This window comes from Solanum tuberosum, unplaced genomic scaffold, assembly GCF_000226075.1.
Source record: "Solanum tuberosum cultivar DM 1-3 516 R44 unplaced genomic scaffold, SolTub_3.0 scf00500, whole genome shotgun sequence".
Lineage (NCBI taxonomy): Eukaryota > Viridiplantae > Streptophyta > Magnoliopsida > Solanales > Solanaceae > Solanum > Solanum tuberosum.
In genome coordinates this window covers 355113-376521 of record NW_006239419.1, presented here as the reverse complement: position 1 = coordinate 376521, position 21409 = coordinate 355113, and the positions used below count along the sequence as shown (strand labels likewise).

General features: G+C 29.7%; 2 protein-coding genes across 3 annotated transcripts; both read left to right on the top strand.

Moving 5' to 3' along the window:
• Nucleotides 1-4829: 4829 nt before the first annotated feature.
• On the top strand, nucleotides 4830-7310 carry LOC102605500 (probable flavin-containing monooxygenase 1). Its single transcript, XM_006364471.2, has 5 exons — nucleotides 4830-5333; nucleotides 5820-6057; nucleotides 6132-6307; nucleotides 6412-6773; nucleotides 6846-7310. Exons 1-5 carry the CDS (start codon nucleotides 4884-4886, stop codon nucleotides 7192-7194), a joined length of 1575 nt encoding a protein of 524 aa, XP_006364533.1. The 5' UTR covers nucleotides 4830-4883; the 3' UTR covers nucleotides 7195-7310.
• A 3225-nt stretch (nucleotides 7311-10535) lies between these two features.
• LOC102580947 (probable flavin-containing monooxygenase 1) lies at nucleotides 10536-12940 on the top strand. Of its 2 annotated transcripts, none has more exons than XM_015303972.1 (5): nucleotides 10536-11191; nucleotides 11382-11619; nucleotides 11685-11863; nucleotides 11940-12304; nucleotides 12414-12940. In XM_015303972.1, the coding sequence occupies exons 1-5, from the start codon at nucleotides 10727-10729 to the stop codon at nucleotides 12754-12756; spliced, it is 1590 nt and encodes a 529-aa protein (XP_015159458.1). In that variant the 5' UTR covers nucleotides 10536-10726; the 3' UTR covers nucleotides 12757-12940. The 2 variants fall into 2 exon arrangements, with proteins under 2 accessions (XP_015159458.1, XP_015159459.1); XM_015303973.1 differs by having other exon boundaries at nucleotides 10537-11191; nucleotides 11688-11863.
• Nucleotides 12941-21409: the final 8469 nt, after the last annotated feature.

Sequence of the window (21409 nt, the reverse complement as noted above, 5' to 3'; positions counted from 1 at the left end):
TTCAATTTTCACCCCTACCCTCGACCCCCCCCTCACCCACCTCCTACCACCTCCCCCCACCCCAAAAAAAAATTAAGTTAGTTTTTTTAAAAAATTTTTTAATTTTAAAAATTTTTTTTCTACTCTAGTAAAAATAAAAGATGTTTTTCATTCATAAATCAAACACTAAAATTTTTTTTCGAAAAATATTTTCTACTCACCAACCAAACATGAGAAAATAAGTCAAAAATCAACTTGTTTTCCAGGAAAAGATTTTCCTTCGTACCAAACACACCCTGAACCTAAAATGGGAATAGTAATTGTTCAAATGTCATGGTACTGAACTGATTAAAGAAGAATCGATGACTCCTTTGAAAAAAAAATTCTTAATTAATGGATGCCGGTAATTAAATGGGGATAGAGTGATACGTTTGGAGTTCAATTGTGTTAGGCCCGGTCGAATGAGTGATGACCAGTAGCAGTAGCCAATGTGGATGCAAAATATCAATTTTATTATCTCATTGTTAAACCGTTAACATTGAAAATAGATATAACCCGTAAACAAATAACCAAAAATTCGATGCAAATCAAGTTATAGAGGATAAAAGAAACTGAATCTAAATTGAGGCAAAAAGTAAGATGAGCAAATAAAGACGACAACTAATTTAATTGCAAAAGAGAAAAGCACTAACAATTTTAAGCGGTTATGACTCAACACAAATCCAAACTAATACTTAGAATAAGATAAAACAAAGAGTCATTGAAAAAGCGGATGAATATATAATATAACAAAGAAGGGAAAGCTGTCAAAAGAGTCATGGAAGTTTTGACTCATTTCAGTGGTACTACTGGGCTTGTGGCAAACATGGAGAAGTCAAACTTGTTCCTAGCAGGAATGACCGAAGAAACTGAAAAGCATCTGTTGAGTATAACTGGATTTACAAAAGGTGCTTTCCCTATAAGGTACTTGGGCCTCCCACTACTTTAAAGAGATGGAGTAAAATGGAATGTCATGTCATCAACTTGTGGATAAACTTACAAGTAGGATTAAAAACACTTATGCAAAGCAACTTTCCTATGCGGGAGGCTTCAAATTGTGTTGGCTGTGCTGTTTTCAGTTCACAGTATTTATACTTCCTCAAAGTGTAGTAAAGGAGGTGAACAAGAAATGTAGGGACTATTTGTGGGGGAGAAGTGGTGAAAAAAAGAAAGTTTCATTGGTGTCTAGGGAAAAGGTTTGCTGTCCAAAGAGGCAAGGAGGTCTCAATATAAAAGGGTGTGGGAAATGGAATGTTGCATTTGTAGGCAACCTAGTATGGCAAATAGCTGTAAATAAAGAATCTCTATGGGTGAAATGGGTGCATGGGGTGTATATCAAAGCAAGAACTGTTTAGAATCATAAAGCCCCAACTGACAGCAGTTGGTATTGGAGGAAAATAACAACACTAAAGGACCAAATGCAGCATTGGTATACAAATGGAAAATTCAATCTTGCAACTAGTGGAGAATACTCAATAACCAGGGATCTCTTGTACTACTGGGCCATAGAGAAAAACTTGAAAATGCAGAGTTAATCTGAAACTTTGTATCACTACCAAGGCAGAGGTTTACTATGTGGTTAGCAACACAAAAAAGACTGCTCACAAAAGAAAGATTATTGAACATGAAGATACAAGTTGATGACAGTAAATGTTGCTTATGCCAAGATACAGTGATGGAAACTAATAAACACTTGTTTGTACACTGTGAAAATGCTACAAAGGTGAGAGATGCACTGCTAAGTTGGTCAAATATCAACCTGCCTGCAAGAGAGTTGAACAACATATTGGAACTGATAAAGAAGAAACATTGGAAGAAATTCAAAAAGGAAGTGGTGGCAGCACTGTGGGGGGCTATGGTCAGGGGAGGACCTACAGAGGGTCAAGTGGGTTCATATGAACCCACTTCGTTGAAAAATAACACCGTGTATTTGATCAGTTTTTAAAATTCTATATGTATATATTAACTTTTGAACCCACTAACACAAGTGTGGCTCTTGGCAGAGTGGTGAAAAGGGTTCAATTTTCCCTGCCAGCCCAAGTTTGAATCCCTGTTGCCTACATTTTAGTTTATTTTTATATCTTGAACCCACTTCGTGAAAACCCTGGGTTCGCCACTGGCTATGGTATACCATATTTGGAAAGCAAGAAACTGGAAACAGTTTAAAGGAGTCTGCTTACAACATTCAGACATAGTAAAGGAAATCATTCGTGAAATAGTGGGAAGGATAGAAATGTATAAAGATTCAAAAAGAGCTATTAGAAGTAGAAGTTTTTGGCAGAATTTATGTACCTAGAATTAGTTTTGTTTTAGTTTGAGACCTTGTACTCACTCACTCCTTAGCAGGGGTAATGAGGAATGGTGCTTTTAGCTTGTAAGTGGCTTTTTTGTTAATAATAATATTTACATTGGTTGTCAAAATAAAAGAAAAGAAGGGAAAGTAAATTGAGAAACGAAGGGTTTAGAAAATAAAGATGAATACGCCATTTCTATTTATAGGATGTGATAGAAAAAATGAATACTAATAAGCACACAAAAGTAGCTAATGGATATAGACAAGTAATTGTAAGATGCCCTTCATATCAATTATATTGACTTTATGTTGATATTGCGTCTAAACTCACTCATCTAATATTACTTTACTACTTATTAATAAGAGTGTGTAATTTAATTTGAATGAGGTCAATTTAGTCATTTTAAATAATACTCAATATTTCTTTTACTTGTACAAAATGCAAGGTTGTTTTATATGGACTTCAAATGACCAAAAACCCAATATCATTTAACTCAATTGTCATATGTTATAGAGCATTGCAATTGGTTGAAATGGAACTTCAGTGTAGCTACAATATAAATATTTGTACTCCTTGTCAGAACTGCCCCTATGCGGCTATGCTTATCTTATCAACCATGTGTTACGTAGTGAAATTAAAGACATCCTCTTGAGACAAGTTATTTTATGCGGGACCGAGCTAGATCTATATATATATTCCCTGATTTTCCTCCGTTTTATTTATATGTCATTTTTATTAAAAATAGATAATATTTAATATTTGTCATTTCACAAAATTAATGCATAAATAACACTATTATTCCTATTTTACTCTTGTGAGTCATTGGTCTTGAAAATATATATTTGACTAACATAGAAGTTTCATGTTCATTAGTCAAATTAAATAATAAAAATAAATAAATTCATGTTCATTGATTGAATACTTGGCTTCAAATTGCAATGTTAGTCCTTGTAATTGTCATTTATAAAAGCTAATGTACAATTCATTTTGCATGTTGTACAATTAATTTAATGCAGTCAAAAGTTAATGTACAAAATTCTATGCATGTTGTACAACTAATTTAATGCAGTGTTAGTCCTTCTAAGTCTCATTTCTAAATAGGAGTAATATTTCTAAATAGGAGTAATATATATATTATATTATTATATACTTATATTTTTACTTATTAATAAGAGTCTACAACACACAGTAAGCACACACAAGGTGGTCAACATGTGTGCTTGAAGTAAATTTAATTTGAATGAGGTCAATTTAGTCATTTTAAATAATACTCAATGCTTTTTTTACTTGTACAAAATGCAAGGTTGTCTTATATGGACATCAAATGACCAAAAACCCAATATCATTTAACTCAATTGTCATATGTTATAGAGCATTGCAATTGGTTGAAATGGAACTTCAGTGTAGCTACAATATAAATATTTGTACTCCTTGTCAGAACTGCCCCTATGCGGCTATGCTTATCTTATCAACCATGTGTTACGTGGTGAAATTAAAGACATCTTCTTGTGACAAGTCATTTTATGCGGGATCGACCTAGATATATATATTTCCTCCGTTTTATTTATATGTCATTCTTATTAAAAATAGATAATATTTAATATTTGTCATTTCACAAAATCAATGCATAAATAACACTATTACTCCTATTTTACCCTTGTAAGTCATTGGTCTTGAAAATATATATTTGACTAACATAGAAGTTTCATGTTCATTAGTCAAATTAAATAATAAAAATAAATAAATTCATGTTCATTGATTGAATACTTGGCTTCAAAAAAATAGTAAATAATGATAGAATAGTAAACTTACTTAGTTTCTTAAATGCACGTGAAATCTAAAATAGTGACATATAAATTAGGAACGGAGGGAGTATATCTTAATTCTCTATTTGTATCATACAAATAGAGAATTAAGATATACTCCCTCTGTTTCTTTTTATAAGTCATTCTTACTATAAATAGTTGGTCCATAATACTTGTCATTTCATAAAAATAATGCATAAATTACAATATTCTTTCTATTTACCCTTGAGTGTTATTAGCCTTGAAAATATATATTTGATCAAAATAAATTAGTTCATATTAATTAATTGAAAAGTTGACTTCAAAAAAAATTAAATAAGAGTAGAATAGTAAACTTACTTAATTTATTAATGCACATAAAATAAAAAATAGTGACATATAAATAAAAGCAGAAGGAGTATCGTATTATATTGTATTAATAAATATAATATTTTAATAAATAAAATTATTTTTAACGGGCCGTAGGAAAAGGACCCTTTTTCCCAATCAATGAAATGAAAAGGAGTCGAGTAGAAAAGAAACTCAAAATTATGTAAAAAGTACTATGAATTACAATGATTAATAATTTAAATATTTTTAAAACATATATAAAATTTGTTGGGCTCTCGAAATTTTACATATGCCTAAAAAAAATTGATTGATTTTTAAAATTTTATCTGTGGCACATAAATTGAAACGAAAAAATAATTATATTGGACCGGGGTTCGTGTATCTAGTAGTAAGTATAGTAGTGGAAATGTAGAGAGTGTATTGTTGCTTGTACGAAATGGAAAGTTTCAATGAGAGAGAGAGCAGAAAAAAGGAGGTGATAGCAATAATTGGTGCTGGGATAAGCGGTCTCTTGGCTTGCAAATATGCCATCACCAAAGGATTTGATCCAATTGTGTTCGAGTCGGAGAGTAGCATTGGAGGTGTTTGGAGTAAGACTATTGAGAGTACTAAGTTGCAGACACCAAAACCCCTTTACCAATTCTCTGATTTCCCCTGGCCCGATTCTGTAACTGAAATGTTCCCTGACCATCAAACGGTGCTGGAGTACATTGAATCGTACGCACGTCACTTTGATTTGCTTCGCCACATTCACTTCAATAGCAAAGTGTTGAGCCTCAGCTATGAAGATGGCGAACCCTCTCTTAGTGGAGATTGGAATGACGCATTTAGCAGTAAAGGGAAGTGGAACGTCAATGTACAGGACACTCTAACCCTCTCTACACAGGTAAGTAATCATGTTCACTAGTATTTTTATTTGATCACCTCAAATTTAGGGAGTACAAGTTGTTAGTATCTGAGATCTGAAAGGAACATCTGATTCTAATGTAGATTTGCACAAAAAATGTTTTTAACTTTCATCAGAGCATTAACGTTGCTAAAAAAATTTGAAATACAAGTGGGAAATTTGAGTTAGACAACGTATTTTCTCCCTAATTTTGACTCTTAGCTTCTTTCGCTTTAAATGAAACACATACAATTTCCTTTTTGTTGTCTGTTTTATTTGACTTGCTTCTCTTTCAACTAATAAAATTTCCCTCTTGTTCTTTTGTATTGCCTCTATCTTCGTTAGTGTTCATCTTGTGTTGGTAACTCCATTTCTTGGTGACTTGACTTGAAAAGTATTTCCCACTAATCAAAGATCTTTCAGAGATTCAGTACTTTTCATTCTCATACTCGATCACTCATGGTTGGTTGAAAATTGAAATCGCAGGTATACCAAGTTGATTTTGTAGTAGTTTGCGTGGGAAGATTCAGCCAAGTTCCCAACATCCCTGAATTCCCTCCAAACAAAGGCCCTGAAGCTTTTGAAGGCCAAGTAATCCATTCAATCGATTATTCCAAAATGGACTCCACAACTGCAACCAACTTTGTTAAAGGAAAACAAGTAGCCGTTGTTGGGTTCCAAAAATCAGGAATGGACATTGCCATGGAGTCCTCCACAGTCAATGGTAAGAGGCTATTTTGTGATCTTCCATTAACTCTGTGCCGCTTTATTGTTAATTTAGACTAAGCAATTTTGCAGGGATTGAACGTCCGTGCACAGTAGTAATCAGGACACCGCATTGGAACGTTCCTGATTATTTCCCGTGGGGATTCCCAATGGCAAAACTCTATTTGAATAGATTCTCAGAACTTACGGTGCATAAACCCGGTGAAGGCCTTCTTTTATATCTCATTGCTACGATTCTCTCACCTCTGGTAATTCCTCTTATCATACTGACTAAAGTAAAAAAAGACTACTCTAATGAATATGGCTGTTGGGGTACTACTATTAATCAATTTCACTCAAATTGTACGTACAGAGGTGGGGATTCTCAAAATTTGTGGAAAGCCATATAAAACACAAGCTCAAGCTTTCAAAACATGGGATGGTGCCAGAGCATAGTTTCTTAAACGAATTGAGTACCTGTTTAATTTCTACAGTGCCAGAGGGCTTCTATGACAGAGTTGAGGAAGGAAGTATCAAGCTGGTGAAGAAAGCAAAGAGTTTTGGATTTACTAAACAAGGCATCGTGGTTGAGGGTCAGGCTGAACCAATAAAATCGGACTTAGTCATACTAGCCACAGGCTTCAAGGGAATTGATAAGCTCAAACACATTTTTGAATCACCAAAATATCAGGAATTCATTGCGGGCTCAGATGATTCTTCAGTTCCCCTCTACAGGTTAGTAATAATTTCTGCACCAAATTAATTAACACTATATATCTCATATATGTATATATATTTACTTATCAGGGAATGCATTCATCCCCGAATTCCACAATTGGCAATAATTGGATTCTCAGAAAGCATAGCTAATCTATTCACATCAGAAATAAGGTGCCGATGGCTTGCGGAATTTCTTGATGGAAGATTTAAGCTACCAAACATTAAGGTGAAGGAGGAAGAGATAGCAGAATGGGATAAATACAAGAAGAGATACTCTTATAACAAGTACTATAAGAGATCATGCATCGGTGCATTGCACATTTGGCACAATGACCAACTCTGCAAGGACATGGGATGGAACCCAAAGAGGAAAAACAGCTTTTGGGCTGAGTGGTTCCAACCTTACGGCCCAATGGATTACCTGTTTCAACAATAATATATTAATGAAGCTTCTTTTCCTTCACTACTTGTTTGAATGAATGGTTGTTTCATATTGTATTGTATGTACTCTATACTTTTAATTTGATAAATATAATATTTGGATAAATTGTACTCTTATCATTTTTTGTTCTTACAAATGTTAGCACATCAACAAATTTGAATGATGAACTTACAATTATTATAAAGAAAAGTAAGATAGGCTATATAATAAAATAGAATAATTAAATAAGAAGCCAAAGCAAAATGATAAATAGTAGTAAGAGAATAAGAAATTCTAAAATTAGTAAGTTTGAGAAGATGTAAATGACAGAGTTAAGAATGAATTATGTTATTTAAATGCTTGTGTTATGCAGTTAACTATTTTCTAGGAACAAAATTAGTTATTTATATTTTAAAATTTAAATTTTAAATTAATTAATCAAATTTCAAAACCTTACCCGTTTGGAAATTGATTGAGTTACGTAAAATTTTATTTTATTTTATGTTATATTGTATTTTTTTTTTTGTAAAACCGTATCTTTTTTAGTGTTAACAAGTTTTATTTTATTTTTAAATTTTAAATTAATTTTAATAATTCATAAATTTTGCATATTTTTCTTAAAAGAATTGTAGATTATTTGCTTTTATAAATTGCAAACGTGGGAGATTCCTTTTTCATTTTCCTTTTCATATTTTTTTTTTTTTTTTTTATAAATTGACTTTTAAAATATCGAAATTTTGAGATTAATTGTGGTGCTTACATGTGACCTTTTTTCCTCTTCTATTATATATAGATAGATTTATGTCCTATAAGTGAAATTTTGAGAGTTAACGAAAACTTTTTTTATATTTTCAAATATTTTAAGCTATTAATTATTATGATTTATAATATTTTTTACATAATTTTTGAATATATATATATATATTATTATTTTTTCCTTATTCTGTGAACAGTGAAAGTGTCCAGCAAAATCAATTTTTGAATATATATAAAGTGATAGAAGACAAATGTTTTTTAAAAAAATAATAAAATTACCAAACTACCCCTGGCTACAAGCAGACATGTTGGCGAAGTCCTGCCTGATTGTAGCTTCTTCTATTAAGTAGTCTTTTGAACTAATTTATGAGATTAAGCTAGGTATAAAATCATTTACGTTAAAATTCATTATTCGATTCATGTGTCCTTTTTTTACACCTTAGATCAGCATTTTTTTATTTTAAAAGAAAAAAAAAATCTCATTTCAGTTGACGACTCTATAGACCGGCACATATCATTCGACACTGATATTTCATTCTACTCAAAGAAAATCTGAGACAGAGACGTAAAAGTATCAGCTAATGGAACTTGGCATGAACAAATTCTCATATAGGGATGTTAAATGGGCCATTCCCTTTGATTTTTCTTCTTTAAAAATTACTTTTATGATTCAATTCAATACTTTAAATAATTATTTTAAAAATTTACTTTGTGAAATTGAATAAAAATTATTGATGGTAAAAATATTTTTAGACCAAACTATTAACTATTTCATAGGTTGCTTTTAACGAAAATTGAATTAGACTGGAGAAGAATAATAAGCATTGGGTAGGTAGGAGACAACATTATCCACACAGGTAACTGCAACGTTCCACCGCTTGATTAGCATATTATCCATTCTTAACCATTTTGTAATGAAACTTAAATAAATTTTATTGATAATTTAAAGGGAAAAAGGTTTGAAATATATTCGTGATTAAAATTATTGTAATAATTGCAAATTTTGGAAAAGACATTTTATCTCTCTACACTATTTAATAGTGTATTTTAAAAGAATATATGTGTCCACGTGAACGTCATAAATATTGCATTATTATAAATAGTAATGTGTCCACGTGGGCAAATATATATCTTTAAAATACACTATTAAATAGTGCAGATGGTTAATAGGTCTTGTTCAAAGTTTGAAATTATAACATCAATTTCAATTAAAATTCGGATATATTTCAAACTTTTTTCGTATAAGCTAATTCTGATTTGTATTAAATGTGAAAATGCCAAAAATGGACCACCTCAGAATCGGTTTCCTAATTTTAAATTGTGTTTCGTAAGTATGAAGACTTTTACTTTGTATACAAAAAGGCAAAACCGATCGTCATTGCAAGGAAACAACACATTTCAGAAACTCAACATTATCAAAGGTGGGTCCTCTACTTAACCCTTTTTATTCTCTTTAATTTCTAATTTCCTTTTTCTTCCAAATGCTATCAATACACCTTCTCCTTAATACCATTTTGTTTTATTTTATGAAAAATATTCTTATTATACCTAAGACATATGAATAAATATAAAATATTCTTAGGCTATTAGTAGCTAAAAACCCTTGTTCTAGGGTTGTGGCTACTGGATGATTGTATATTATTAATTTTGATAGATTAATTTTAGTTATTGTATGAATCGCTCTTATGTTCTTATTTTAGTATTTTGTGATTGATCACCATTGAAATAAATATTGTATATTATTAATTTTGATAGATTAATTTTGGTTATCATATGATCAATCACTCTTATGTTCTTATTTTAGACCAGAGGCGGAGTCAAGATTATGAGTTTGGGGTTCTAAATCAATTTGTTTGGGGTTCACAAGTTAATATACATAAAGAAATAAAAAAATTCTAATACAAATATAGAGTCTACGAAAAAGCTAGTAGGTTCGTCCGAACCCATAAATCCCCACTTAGCTCCGCCTCTGATTTTAGTATTTTATGATTGACCGCCATTGAAATAAATTCATTGTCTAATACAACGTGAGACAAAAGGAGCATGATCTTCTCTAGAAATTAGGGTTGATATACCTAGAAACCTTGCTTGGTTAATAGAAAGAATGAAAACGTAATGCTTGGTAATTTGTTCAGTCTATCCCCGCTCAACAATGTAGTTAGGTTGTCAATTACGATATGCAATTAGAGTTCAGGAGACCATGATCATACATTTAACCTTGTAATGAGTGATTTGATAACCAATTGATGTCTATTAGATGAAATACTATGCATGAATTCTACATAAGTTGCAACCCTGAAATTTCCCCAATCATTAGTATACACCTATTATTATTACGCATTCTAATAAAGTAATTTCTTTTGACACTCTTAAATAAATAATTAGACTAATATAATTTAGTAAAATAATTAATGGATAAATTCTCTGATCTTTTAGGACCACTTGCGCAACAGTAATCCGGCTGATCTTTTAGGACCACTTGCGTAATAGTAATCCGGCTGATCTTTTAGGACCACTTGCGTAACAGTAATCCGGCTGATCTTTTAGGACCACTTGCGCAACAGTAACTAACAAAAAGTCCTTGGAAGCAACAGTAGCTAACAAAAAGTCCAGTTGAGCGAGAGTACTATCGTACATCAACCATTCAAATTCTATCTTTCAATTAACTACATGAAATTGCTTTTACTTGATTGTGATAGGACTTGCATGTCCCCTCGCAACTCTCTATATACACTCCGATCCATCATCCTCACATCTAAATAAAAAAAAACAAAAAACGCAGTACGTTGCAATGGCAGATTTTAATGAGAGAGAGAGCAGAAAGAAGGAGGTGGTAGCAATAATTGGAGCTGGAATCAGTGGCCTCTTGGCTTGCAAATACTGTCTTTCCAAAGGATTTGATCCAATTGTGTTCGAGTCGGAGAGTAGCATCGGAGGTGTTTGGACTAAGACCATTGGGAGCACTAAGCTGCAGACACCAAAACCGTTTTACCAGTTCTCTGATTTCCCCTGGCCCAATTCTGTAACCGAAATGTTCCCTGACCATCAAACGGTGCTGGAGTACATTGAATCATATGCACGTCACTTTGATTTGGTCCGCTGCATTCAGTTCAATAGCAAAGTGTTGAGCCTCAGCTATGAAGATGGCAAACTTAGTGGAGATAATTGGAATGTCGTTTGGGGCGAGGTATTTAACACTAACAGTAAAGGGAAGTGGAACATCAATGTGCAGGACACTCCAACCTTATCTACACAGGAACGTTCCTGACTTTTTTTTACTCTCCGATCCGAGTTAGGGTAAAAATGAATTAAAGTTATTTACTAATATTCCCCTGTAACATAGATCAGTGCCATTTCAAAGAGTACTTTTTATCAATATTGGTCAAGTATGAATAGAATATTTGTCATGGTTGGTTGAAAACTGAAATTGAAATTAGTGCGTGCAGGTATACCAAGTTGATTTCGTAATAGTTTGTGTGGGAAGGTTCAGCCAGGTTCCAAACATACCTGAATTTCCTCCGAAGAAAGGGGCGGAAGCTTTTGAAGGCCAAGTTATCCATTCAATGGAATATTCCAATATGGACCCCGAAACAGCAGCCAATTTTGTTAAAGGAAAACATGTAGCCATAGTTGGATTTCAGAAATCAGGAATGGACATCGCCATGGAGTGCTCTACCATTAATGGTAACTTCCATTATTAATTCTACCGCTTCCTCTTTAGTGTTTGCACTCATGCATTAAAGTTGCAGCAGGGACTGAACGTCCATGCACGGTAGTAATCAGGACACCGCATTGGAACCTTCCCGATTTTTTCCCATGGGGACTCAATTTGGGATATCTCTACCTAACTCGATTCTCTGAACTAACGGTGCATAAACCTGGTGAAGGGCTTGCTCTAAGTCTCCTCGCCACAACACTTTCACCATTGGTAATGAAGTTAACTGCTACTACTATGCTATCCTTTATCACCATCCCAAACTAATAATGATAATTTTTCACTACAGAGGTGGGCCTTGTCAAAATTTGTAGAAATTTATATAAGACGCAAACACAGGCTTGCAAAACATGGAATGGTGCCGGATCATAGCTTCTTAAACGAATTCAGTTCATGTTCACTCTCTATAGTGCCAGAGGGCTTCTACGACAGAGTTGAGGAAGGAAGTATCAAGCTGGTCAAGAGAGCAGAGAGTGTTGGATTCTCTAAAGAAGGTATGATGCTCAAGGGTCAGGCGGAACCACTTAAATCGGACTTAGTCATACTATCTACTGGGTTTAAGGGAATTGATAAGCTCAAACACATTTTTGAATCAAAAAAGTATCAGGACTTCATTGCAGGCTTAGATGATTCTGCTGCAGTTCCCCTATACAGGTGAGTATAGTATATATTCTCTTTTAATTTCTTTAGCACTAGTATATACATGTGAAAAACTACTACTACTACTATATATCATATCATGTATGATATATGTATGGATCAGGGAATGCATCCATCCCAGAATTCCACAATTGGCAATAATTGGATTCTCAGAAAGCATAACCAATCTATACACATCGGAAATAAGGTGTCGATGGCTGGCAGAGCTTCTTGATGGAAAATTCAAGGTACCTAGCATCAAAGTTATGGAAAAAGACATAGCGGAGTGGGATAAGTACAAGAGGAGATATTCATATAACAAGTACTATAGGAACTCGTGCATCGCTGCATTGCACGTTTGGCACAATGACCAACTTTGCAAGGACATGGGATGGAACCCAAAGAGAAAAAAGGGGTTTTGGGATGAGTGGTTCCAACCTTATGGACCAATGGATTACAGGGGCTAATATAAAAGATAGAGCTCTAAAATCCTATTATTATTTTTTTATGTCAAAGGCAAACCCGTGTGATTTGAAGTTTGTAGTTTTCCTTTCTACAATAATAATGTAGTATTTGGTTTCAAACCTGGCAAGCTCTGGATCAATTACTTGCTCATATGGTAATTGGTATAGGACACGTGTTATTCAACTGCAAGGCCGGCCCATATCCTCTTGACTCTTTTTTTTCTTTCTCTCTCTTCTTTTCTACAAAATTTGAATGAGACCCTTCAATTCATAAATTAAAGGATAAACAACCTCACTAAAAAGTCAAGGGTCTCAACCCTTCAATTCATAAATTAAAAATTGTGGAACGAACACAAGGCAATGTTTAAATATTGGAGTGATGTAATAAAAGAGTTGTTTTCCAGATTTGGTGATAGCTGGACCATTATCATCATGTTACAATTATTACCCATTCATTCTCAATCACTATAATAAAACAAGGAGGAAATCGAGGCCTCATAAATATATAGGCTAATATCAACTTCTCTCTATCGACCTGCCTCAACTACTACTTTTGCAGTCGTATATATTTTTTCATCCCTATCTGGCAACAAAATTAGTAATACTTTATATTAATTTAGTAAAATATACTTTTAATTAAAAAAATATTTCCATACATTTTTTCACAAGTAAAATTAGAAGACAAAAAATAATATAAATCTTATCATTACTTTTTGTGGGACAGAAAAGATGTTTGGCTTCTTTTTTCAACGCAATGGCTAAATTTTCGAGAAAAAAATAAGCAAAATGACCCCATGTATGATAATACTTTATTTTGGTATTTAATATATTTCATTTGATTGAAATGGTCCTTAATGTATAATAAATATGTTCATTTTGATCGTTAATATATTTCATTTGATTGAATTGATCCTTACTTATAACAAAAGATGTTCATTTTGGTCATTTATCCTAAACTTATCAGATTTATTTATCAAAAGAAATGTTAAATTTAATTGTGACCCCACGTGGCTAATAAAATTTACTATTGATGTCTTCTTTGTTAGCTCCAAAAAAAACTCCATGAAATTTAACACCATTTTTTTTCTACTTTATCTAACAAAAAATTATTATTTTCTCTTGCTTAAAATAGAAATGAGTATTACGTCAATAGAATAATATTTTACAAAAGAAAAAATAGTAATTGTTGAGAAACTAAAAAAAATGGTGTTAGATTTTATGAAGTTCTTTCTTTGGAGCTAACAAAAAGGACAATAATGCTAAAATTTGTTAGCCACGTAGGGTTTATAATAAAATTTTAACATTTTAGGTTTAGAGTAACATTTTAAAAAAATGTTAGGTTTAGAGTAAGCGATCAAAATGAACACCTTTTGCCATATTTTAAGGATCATTTTAATCAAGTGAAACATATTTAAAAATCAAAATGAATATCTTTGTCATACATTAAGGACCATTTCAATTAATTAAAATAAATTAAAGACCAAATAAAACATTACCTATATATTGAGGATCATTTTCTCAAATTTTCAACAAATACGTAAATGGAAAGTTTGAGTTGAAGTCTTGAGTGTGACTTTGCACCTACTAAACACAAATATAGATCCATCGAGTTTATTTAGGCCTCATTTGTTTTTATTAAGACGAAGAGGTCTGAATCTGAATACACATCTAAATATTAAGATTTGTATAAAGATCTACGTGTCTATATCTGAATACACATCTGAATATTAAGATATGGTCTTTAAATTTGAACTTTGAATGATTAAGATTATTTGTTTTCAATATCTGAATGTGCATATGAAATCAAATATTATATTAATAAAATGTTATAAAAATTTCATTTCAACAAAAAATATTACGTACTTTTTAATTAAAAAAACATCATAATCATCCAACATAACATAAAAAAAATCACGAATAAAAAATATTTTATAGGCACAATATAATATCAAACAGTTCAATAAGTATGATAGAATACTAGTTGAAAAATAATAAATAAGGTATCACATTATCAGCGCCTAACATATATTTTAGCTAATTAGAAAAACTAAAGAATTCCTATATTTTTTTTCAATAACCTTAATCCAATTCTCTAACTTGTGAACCTCTAACGTCATTTATGCTTTTTTGTAGCTGTCACTTTCCCACAACACATGTATTGTATAATGACTCTTCACATCTAAGTTCATTTAATTTTTCCATATATTCTTCAAATGTGGGTGCACTATTTTTTTTAATCAACTTTAAAGCAGTAATCATCTTCTCATCAATTTTCAATTGAGACGAATAACTTTTTCTTTTCTTCCCCAAAACTTTTTTTTTTCTAGCTGAAACTGAAGATTGGGATGAAAAATTATTAGGATGAAACTAATTTAGCAAAATACTTCAAAATATATATTCAAAATTGAAAAAAGAGAAGTTCAAAATAATATAAAATTCATATATTATCCTTATTATTATTGATAAAATAAAGTAGTAATAATCAAATTTAAAGTTATAAAGTATAAATAATAAAACTAAAACTAATTTAGCAAAATGCTTCTTAGTAAAAAGTTTTTAAAGAATTGTGTCAAGTTAATATGAATCAAGTAATATCAAACAGATGAAGTAAGTATATAAAAATAAAAATTAATTTTTGAAATAGTGAACGTTATTGGTTTAGTAGTGAATGGGAATTGGGATTAATGATATCATCCCGCCATCCGTAGTGTTATCAACATTTTGCAAAGAGTGTATTTTTGACCCTTCAATTCATAAATAAATTAAAAAGTGATGAACACAAGAGGCAATGAGATATGCTTTAAATATTGTTAGTGGCATCCTCCTTAGTCTTATCCACATTTGGTCACACATGAAATTAAGGGTGTCAACGCCTATCCGCTTTTAAAAAATCGATTTAGTCCATTTCATTTCTAATTGAACTCATTTTTATATAATATTAATAATAATTATATATAAATTTATAATAGTGCTGAATAATTTATATTTTTTTATTTTATAAAATATAACAAAAAATATTGAAGTGTATCAAAGAAAATATATATATATTGAGCTTAAGCAAAAAATTAGATTCGGAGGAATTAGCAACTACAAGCGGCATTATAATTAACATTCAAAGTCCTTTCATTTAAATTTATTATACTACTAGTAAACTTAGCCGCCCCACACGCGGTGTATAAAGTTTTAAAGTTTTTTTTTGAAATTTTAAAATTCAAATTGATTAGATAACAAATTTTAACATTAGAATTTGTAATTTTAACTTGATTCATGAATTGATTTTATCAAAAAAAAAAAAAATCCTTAAATTAACACTGTCTAATACCTATACTTTTTTTTTGGTTGAATAGTACCCATTCTTTTATGTTAGTTATAATATAATAATAAGAATTTATGACTTTATTATCCATTTGAATGAGTTTTCAAAATTAAATATGGTCACCTTTGATATTTTGTAAAAAGTTTAAAGTGGGACTTTTAGTCTTTTAAATTTTTTTAAAAAAAATGTCAAAAGAATTAAAATAGTAACACATCGAAACACGCTCTTAATATGAAAAATTATTTGTAATAGAAAACCTACCTATAGTTTGAAAACTTAAAAGAGTACTTCAATTGTATATTAAAATTTGAAGTTTTTTCTCTATATGTTGATTCTTTGGAAAGGAAATGGGTGATACATGATTTTAGTTCTGCAAAATAATTTTTGGTGATATTGGATTAGCAAAATAAAATAAAATATTGTTGTTATATATTGTGGTTAAAATACATAATAAAATAAGTAATAAATGAGCAATTATAAAAGAATGATAAAAGGTTTTATGTAATAAAGATTAAAAAAATAATTCTTATAATATCTAATAAAAGCTTATAATTAGACTCTTGGTTTTTAAAAAAAATAAGGTAAATATATATAAAAAAATGTTCACAAATAATAGGAATATTTATAATTATTAACGATGAATAATATTTTTATATAATTAAAGTGTAAGAGAAAAGTTAAGTAAATATTTAGAATAATTAAAATGGAGGATGAATGGTTAAGTAATAAGTATATTTGGAATAATTATCTCTATTAAATTATTCCTAAACAAATTCTCCCCTATAATTCTACGTTTCTTTGAATTTAATCCAACACTATTTTTCGATTCTCCCTTTTTTCTTATTTTCTTTTTCATTTTTTTCATCTTTGCGTATTTAATTTCACTAAGAAAACGACAACAATGAGCATCGTATCTTAAAAGAATCAAGGTAGCTTGCTGTTAACTTTTTTACTAATTTATGCAAAATGTCAAAATGAATTCTCTTAATTAATTTTTCTTATATTTTTCATGATTCATACTTTATTGAAACTTCATAATAATTTTGATTATCTCCCACCGCTAAGTGTATGCACAAACACATTTTAGTATTTTTCGAGAATTGTTTTTTATGCTAACTTTTATTAATGATCTTGCTCTTATATTAGTTTGATTTGATTTTAAGATGTCACAAGCTTAAACATTAAGTAATTGGGGGTTATGAAGGTATAAAGTTGGAAGTTATAGATATTACTAATAAGTACTAACTAAGTAAAGAGGGTATGAAAGATGAAGAGGTGTGAGTTTATGATAAAAACTAAATAAATAGATAAAAATAAGAAAAAAAGTAAAAAAACATACATATTTTTTTAATAAACAAAATAACTTTTAAGTAAACTCTTCCACCATTTTTTATGGTTTAATTTTATTATATGGCATATTTTCTCTTTATCTTATTTAAGAAATTTCAAATTAATTAAAAGTCTCTTAATATGCTTCTACTAATAAACATTACTTTTGATAATTACTATTATTTTGAACAATATATTTTGCATTACCATATATATATAATTTTTATTTATTTTTTCCTCTTATTTTATATTACAGGAGAGAAATTTATTATGGAAAAAATTAATTAAAAACAAATTAAAAAGGGGCAGAGAATCAAAAAGTTACTCTAAAGGAATAGAAAAAATTTAAATTTGTCAAAAAAAGTAAGTTGCGGATGTTATAAAATAAAATTAAAAAATAGTTGATTTTTTGTTAATTGAATTCTCAAAATTGTGAAACAACTTTTTGACTTATAAATAATTTTTATATTTAAATAATATAATTAAGAATTTAGGGTTAAAATTATGTATTTTTACCATATCGTTGTTATGTGATTGTGACATATGAAATTGTAATAGGAATCGATTTATTTGATTCTTTGCTATATAAGAAAAATAATTAGTTTGATGATATTTTTGACAAAAATAAATATATAACATTGTATTGGTTTTAATGACTCATATGGTTAATGAATTATTTTTTTAGTTGAATTGTATGATTTTTTTCATAATTTAATTGAGGATTCTTTTTATACTCTCTCTATATATTTATATATAACATGTTTGTGTGCAATATTTAGTATTTATTATACTTTATATTGAGATTTGAAATATTACTTTTTTTGTTAGAGATATACTGACACTTTTTCAATTAACTAAGTTTATAAGGAACCAATTGCTATTGTTTAGGGGTGTCAAAACCGGGTTCCGACTTTTTCTTTTTGAGAAAGAAGATGTTGTTGGACAAACGAATGAGATGCCGAAAGAGCAAATGCTTTTATTTGAAATAAAAGCATGGAGATTTGGCGAGAGAACTATAAACAATCCTTACAATAACAACAAAAAAATAAAAATAAAAATATAGTGAACTAATCAAGCAAAAATATTAAAGAATATTTAGTTATGGTTTGAAGAGGAAAGAAAGATCATGTTCTCAACATAACAAAATTTAATTCTCCAAAATCTACAAAGAGACGAAGAGAGTATAAACAATCAGAGTCGTTAGAAACTACAAGAATAAGCAAAGAAAAAATCTCAAGAAACTATAAAGAGAAAAAAAAACAAATTATTTTTTCTACGAAAAATTCATGATTTGTATCATCAAGAATCCAAAATAAAATTAAATGTATAATTACAATAGAAAAAAGTGATAATTATAAGTATTAGATATGTCAAATCTTTTACCTCGTAAAATCAAACTATGCAAAAATATTTACTCCCTCCGTTTCACAAAGAATGACCTCCTTTACTTTTTACTCAGTTTCAAAAAAATGACCTCTTTCCTTTTTTGGTAACATTTTACTTTTTGCTTTCCACGTGGCATGTTTAAGACCACAAGATTAAGGGCAATTTTGTACATTTGACATAACTTTAATTTAGGACCACAAGATTCAAAAGTCTTCTTTAATTTCTTAAACTTCGTGCCAAGTCAAACCAGACCAATCTTTTTGAAACGGAGGGAGTAACATTTATACATCTCTCTCCTGCAAAATCAAACTATGCAAAAATATTTAATCATCATACATGTCTCAAAATAGGTTTTTATAAGTGTAATATTTAGGAGTTATAAATTTGTATTAAAGGTTATGAATATGAAAGGTTAGGAGTTATATATATTACTAAATTAATTAAGATTTGAATTTATTTAATTGAATAGGTATGAATTAAGGAGATGGTTTTATAAAATAAATAATTGAAGAAAACTAGAGCAAATGTCAAAAAAATCACAAAAAAGATAAATAAGATCCTTGAGCCATTGAGAGGTGCCACATCACTTCTTTTTTATTTAGCTTTTTTTATATATATATATATATATATATATATATATGATATATGATATGATTCCGATTAAAACTAAATTAGTTTTAGCTACTCTACTCTCAATTAGTAACTAGTAAGCTACTAGATATTCCAACGATCTTAGGGTAACAAGCTACAAGTCAGTAGATTTTTTTCCTTTCGTTCTCTTTTTTTCTAGTTTTTTTTATCGGATACTTAAATTAAGTAGACTCGATTCTTAAATTTTTCATCTTAATTATTGATTTCTTTTCGCTAGTGTGATTTAAATTATAATTGTTATGGTTGTTTTTTTTAATTATTTTATACTACCATAAAATAATCAATAAATCTTTATTCTCATTTGCTTTCATGTTTTTTCTTGATTCATCACCTTTTAAACAATAAAATGCTTAGACAATTTTGTCAAAGTCCTACACAATATACATGGTAGGTATTCTAACTTCTATATTAATTTTCAAAAATAGTATCATAAATTAATCGGACAGTACCATTTGAAGAGAAATCGAGATAATCGGACGATTTCAGAAGAATTATTTTTTATTATAAAAAATAAAATAACTAAAACAATGGGGTATCAAGCTGGAATGGACCATGATGTTACGAAAATCATTCACAACCACGTTCTAACAATGTTTGTAATTGAGAATCCAAGTATAATAAAACACTGGGGAAACCGAGGCTAATAAAACTATAGAAAAGAACCAAAAATACTCCTGATTATTCAAAAAATATATAAATATATCTCTAATTCACCTATTGAATTAAGAAACCTCTCAATCCATTTTTTTAAAATTCATTTCCCTTAAAACTAATACAATTTTTTTGTAATTACTATTATTATTAATTATTATGTAGCATCTTTCTACGGGATAAATTTAAATTTCAATCCTTCAAATTTTCTTCTATCCGCCCAATTCATATCCACATTTCTGTACTCAAACTCAATTAAAAGATTCATCAGAAATAAAAGATTGGAGTACTTCTTTTCATTTAATGAAATCTGTAATAATGGAGGTCACTTGTGGATAATTAAGCTACTGGTGCATTAAAAAAATCTTCTACTTTATACAATATACGGATCTTACAATCAATAAATATTTTGATTTAACTGTGAAAAACTTTAAATACACACAAAAGTAGTTAGTGTAGTTACATTAGGCCTCTTAACTTCAAATATTACTTGACTTCTATAAAAAAAAATTAATATTTTATTTGACTTGTCTAATTTAAAAAATCAAGAGTGTTGTATTGTATATTTTTCCTTTTTTACTTTTATATTAAATAACTATATAAAATAGTAATAGTCAAATTTAAATTTCTTAAGTATTTAATTTAGTAAAAATACACACTAATAAAAAATTTCTTAAGAATTGTGTCACTTAACATGGATCATAGTATGAAATGAGAGAATAATTTTATAAATTAATTATTGGTTAAAAGTCAATGGAACTAGTGAGAAGTTTAATTATATTGTTCAAAGTGAAGGGAGAGTTTTAAAGCAAAATTTGAGAGGATATAAAATAACAATCGAATCATACCATGGAAAATCGCCACCTGGAAAAATGGACCATGATGGTACGATTTTCACCAATTAATTGTTCAATAAATGTAGAAAATGAAAGCATTCACAATCACGTTCTAACTGTCTTTTTTTTAAAAATAAAATCGAATCAAGTGTAATAAAACAATGAGGAAATCGAGGGCTAGTAAAATATATGGTAAAGTATCAAGTTTTGTCTAAATCGACCTGGCCAAGCACTAGTTTTTGGATACTTATATATTTATTCATGGTTAGCCAAAAAAAACAAAATATTCCTTCCATCTCATATTACTCGGTATCTATATTTTCTATTAAATTTTTTCTTAAGAACTGTGTCAAATCAATATAAGATTAATTATTGGTTAAGTGCCCATTTGGATAGACTTATTTTAGGTGTTTTTAAGCCAAAATAGCTTTTAAGCAGTTTTGAAGTATTTAGGTAAAGTTAAAAAGTGCTTATAAGCACTTATTTT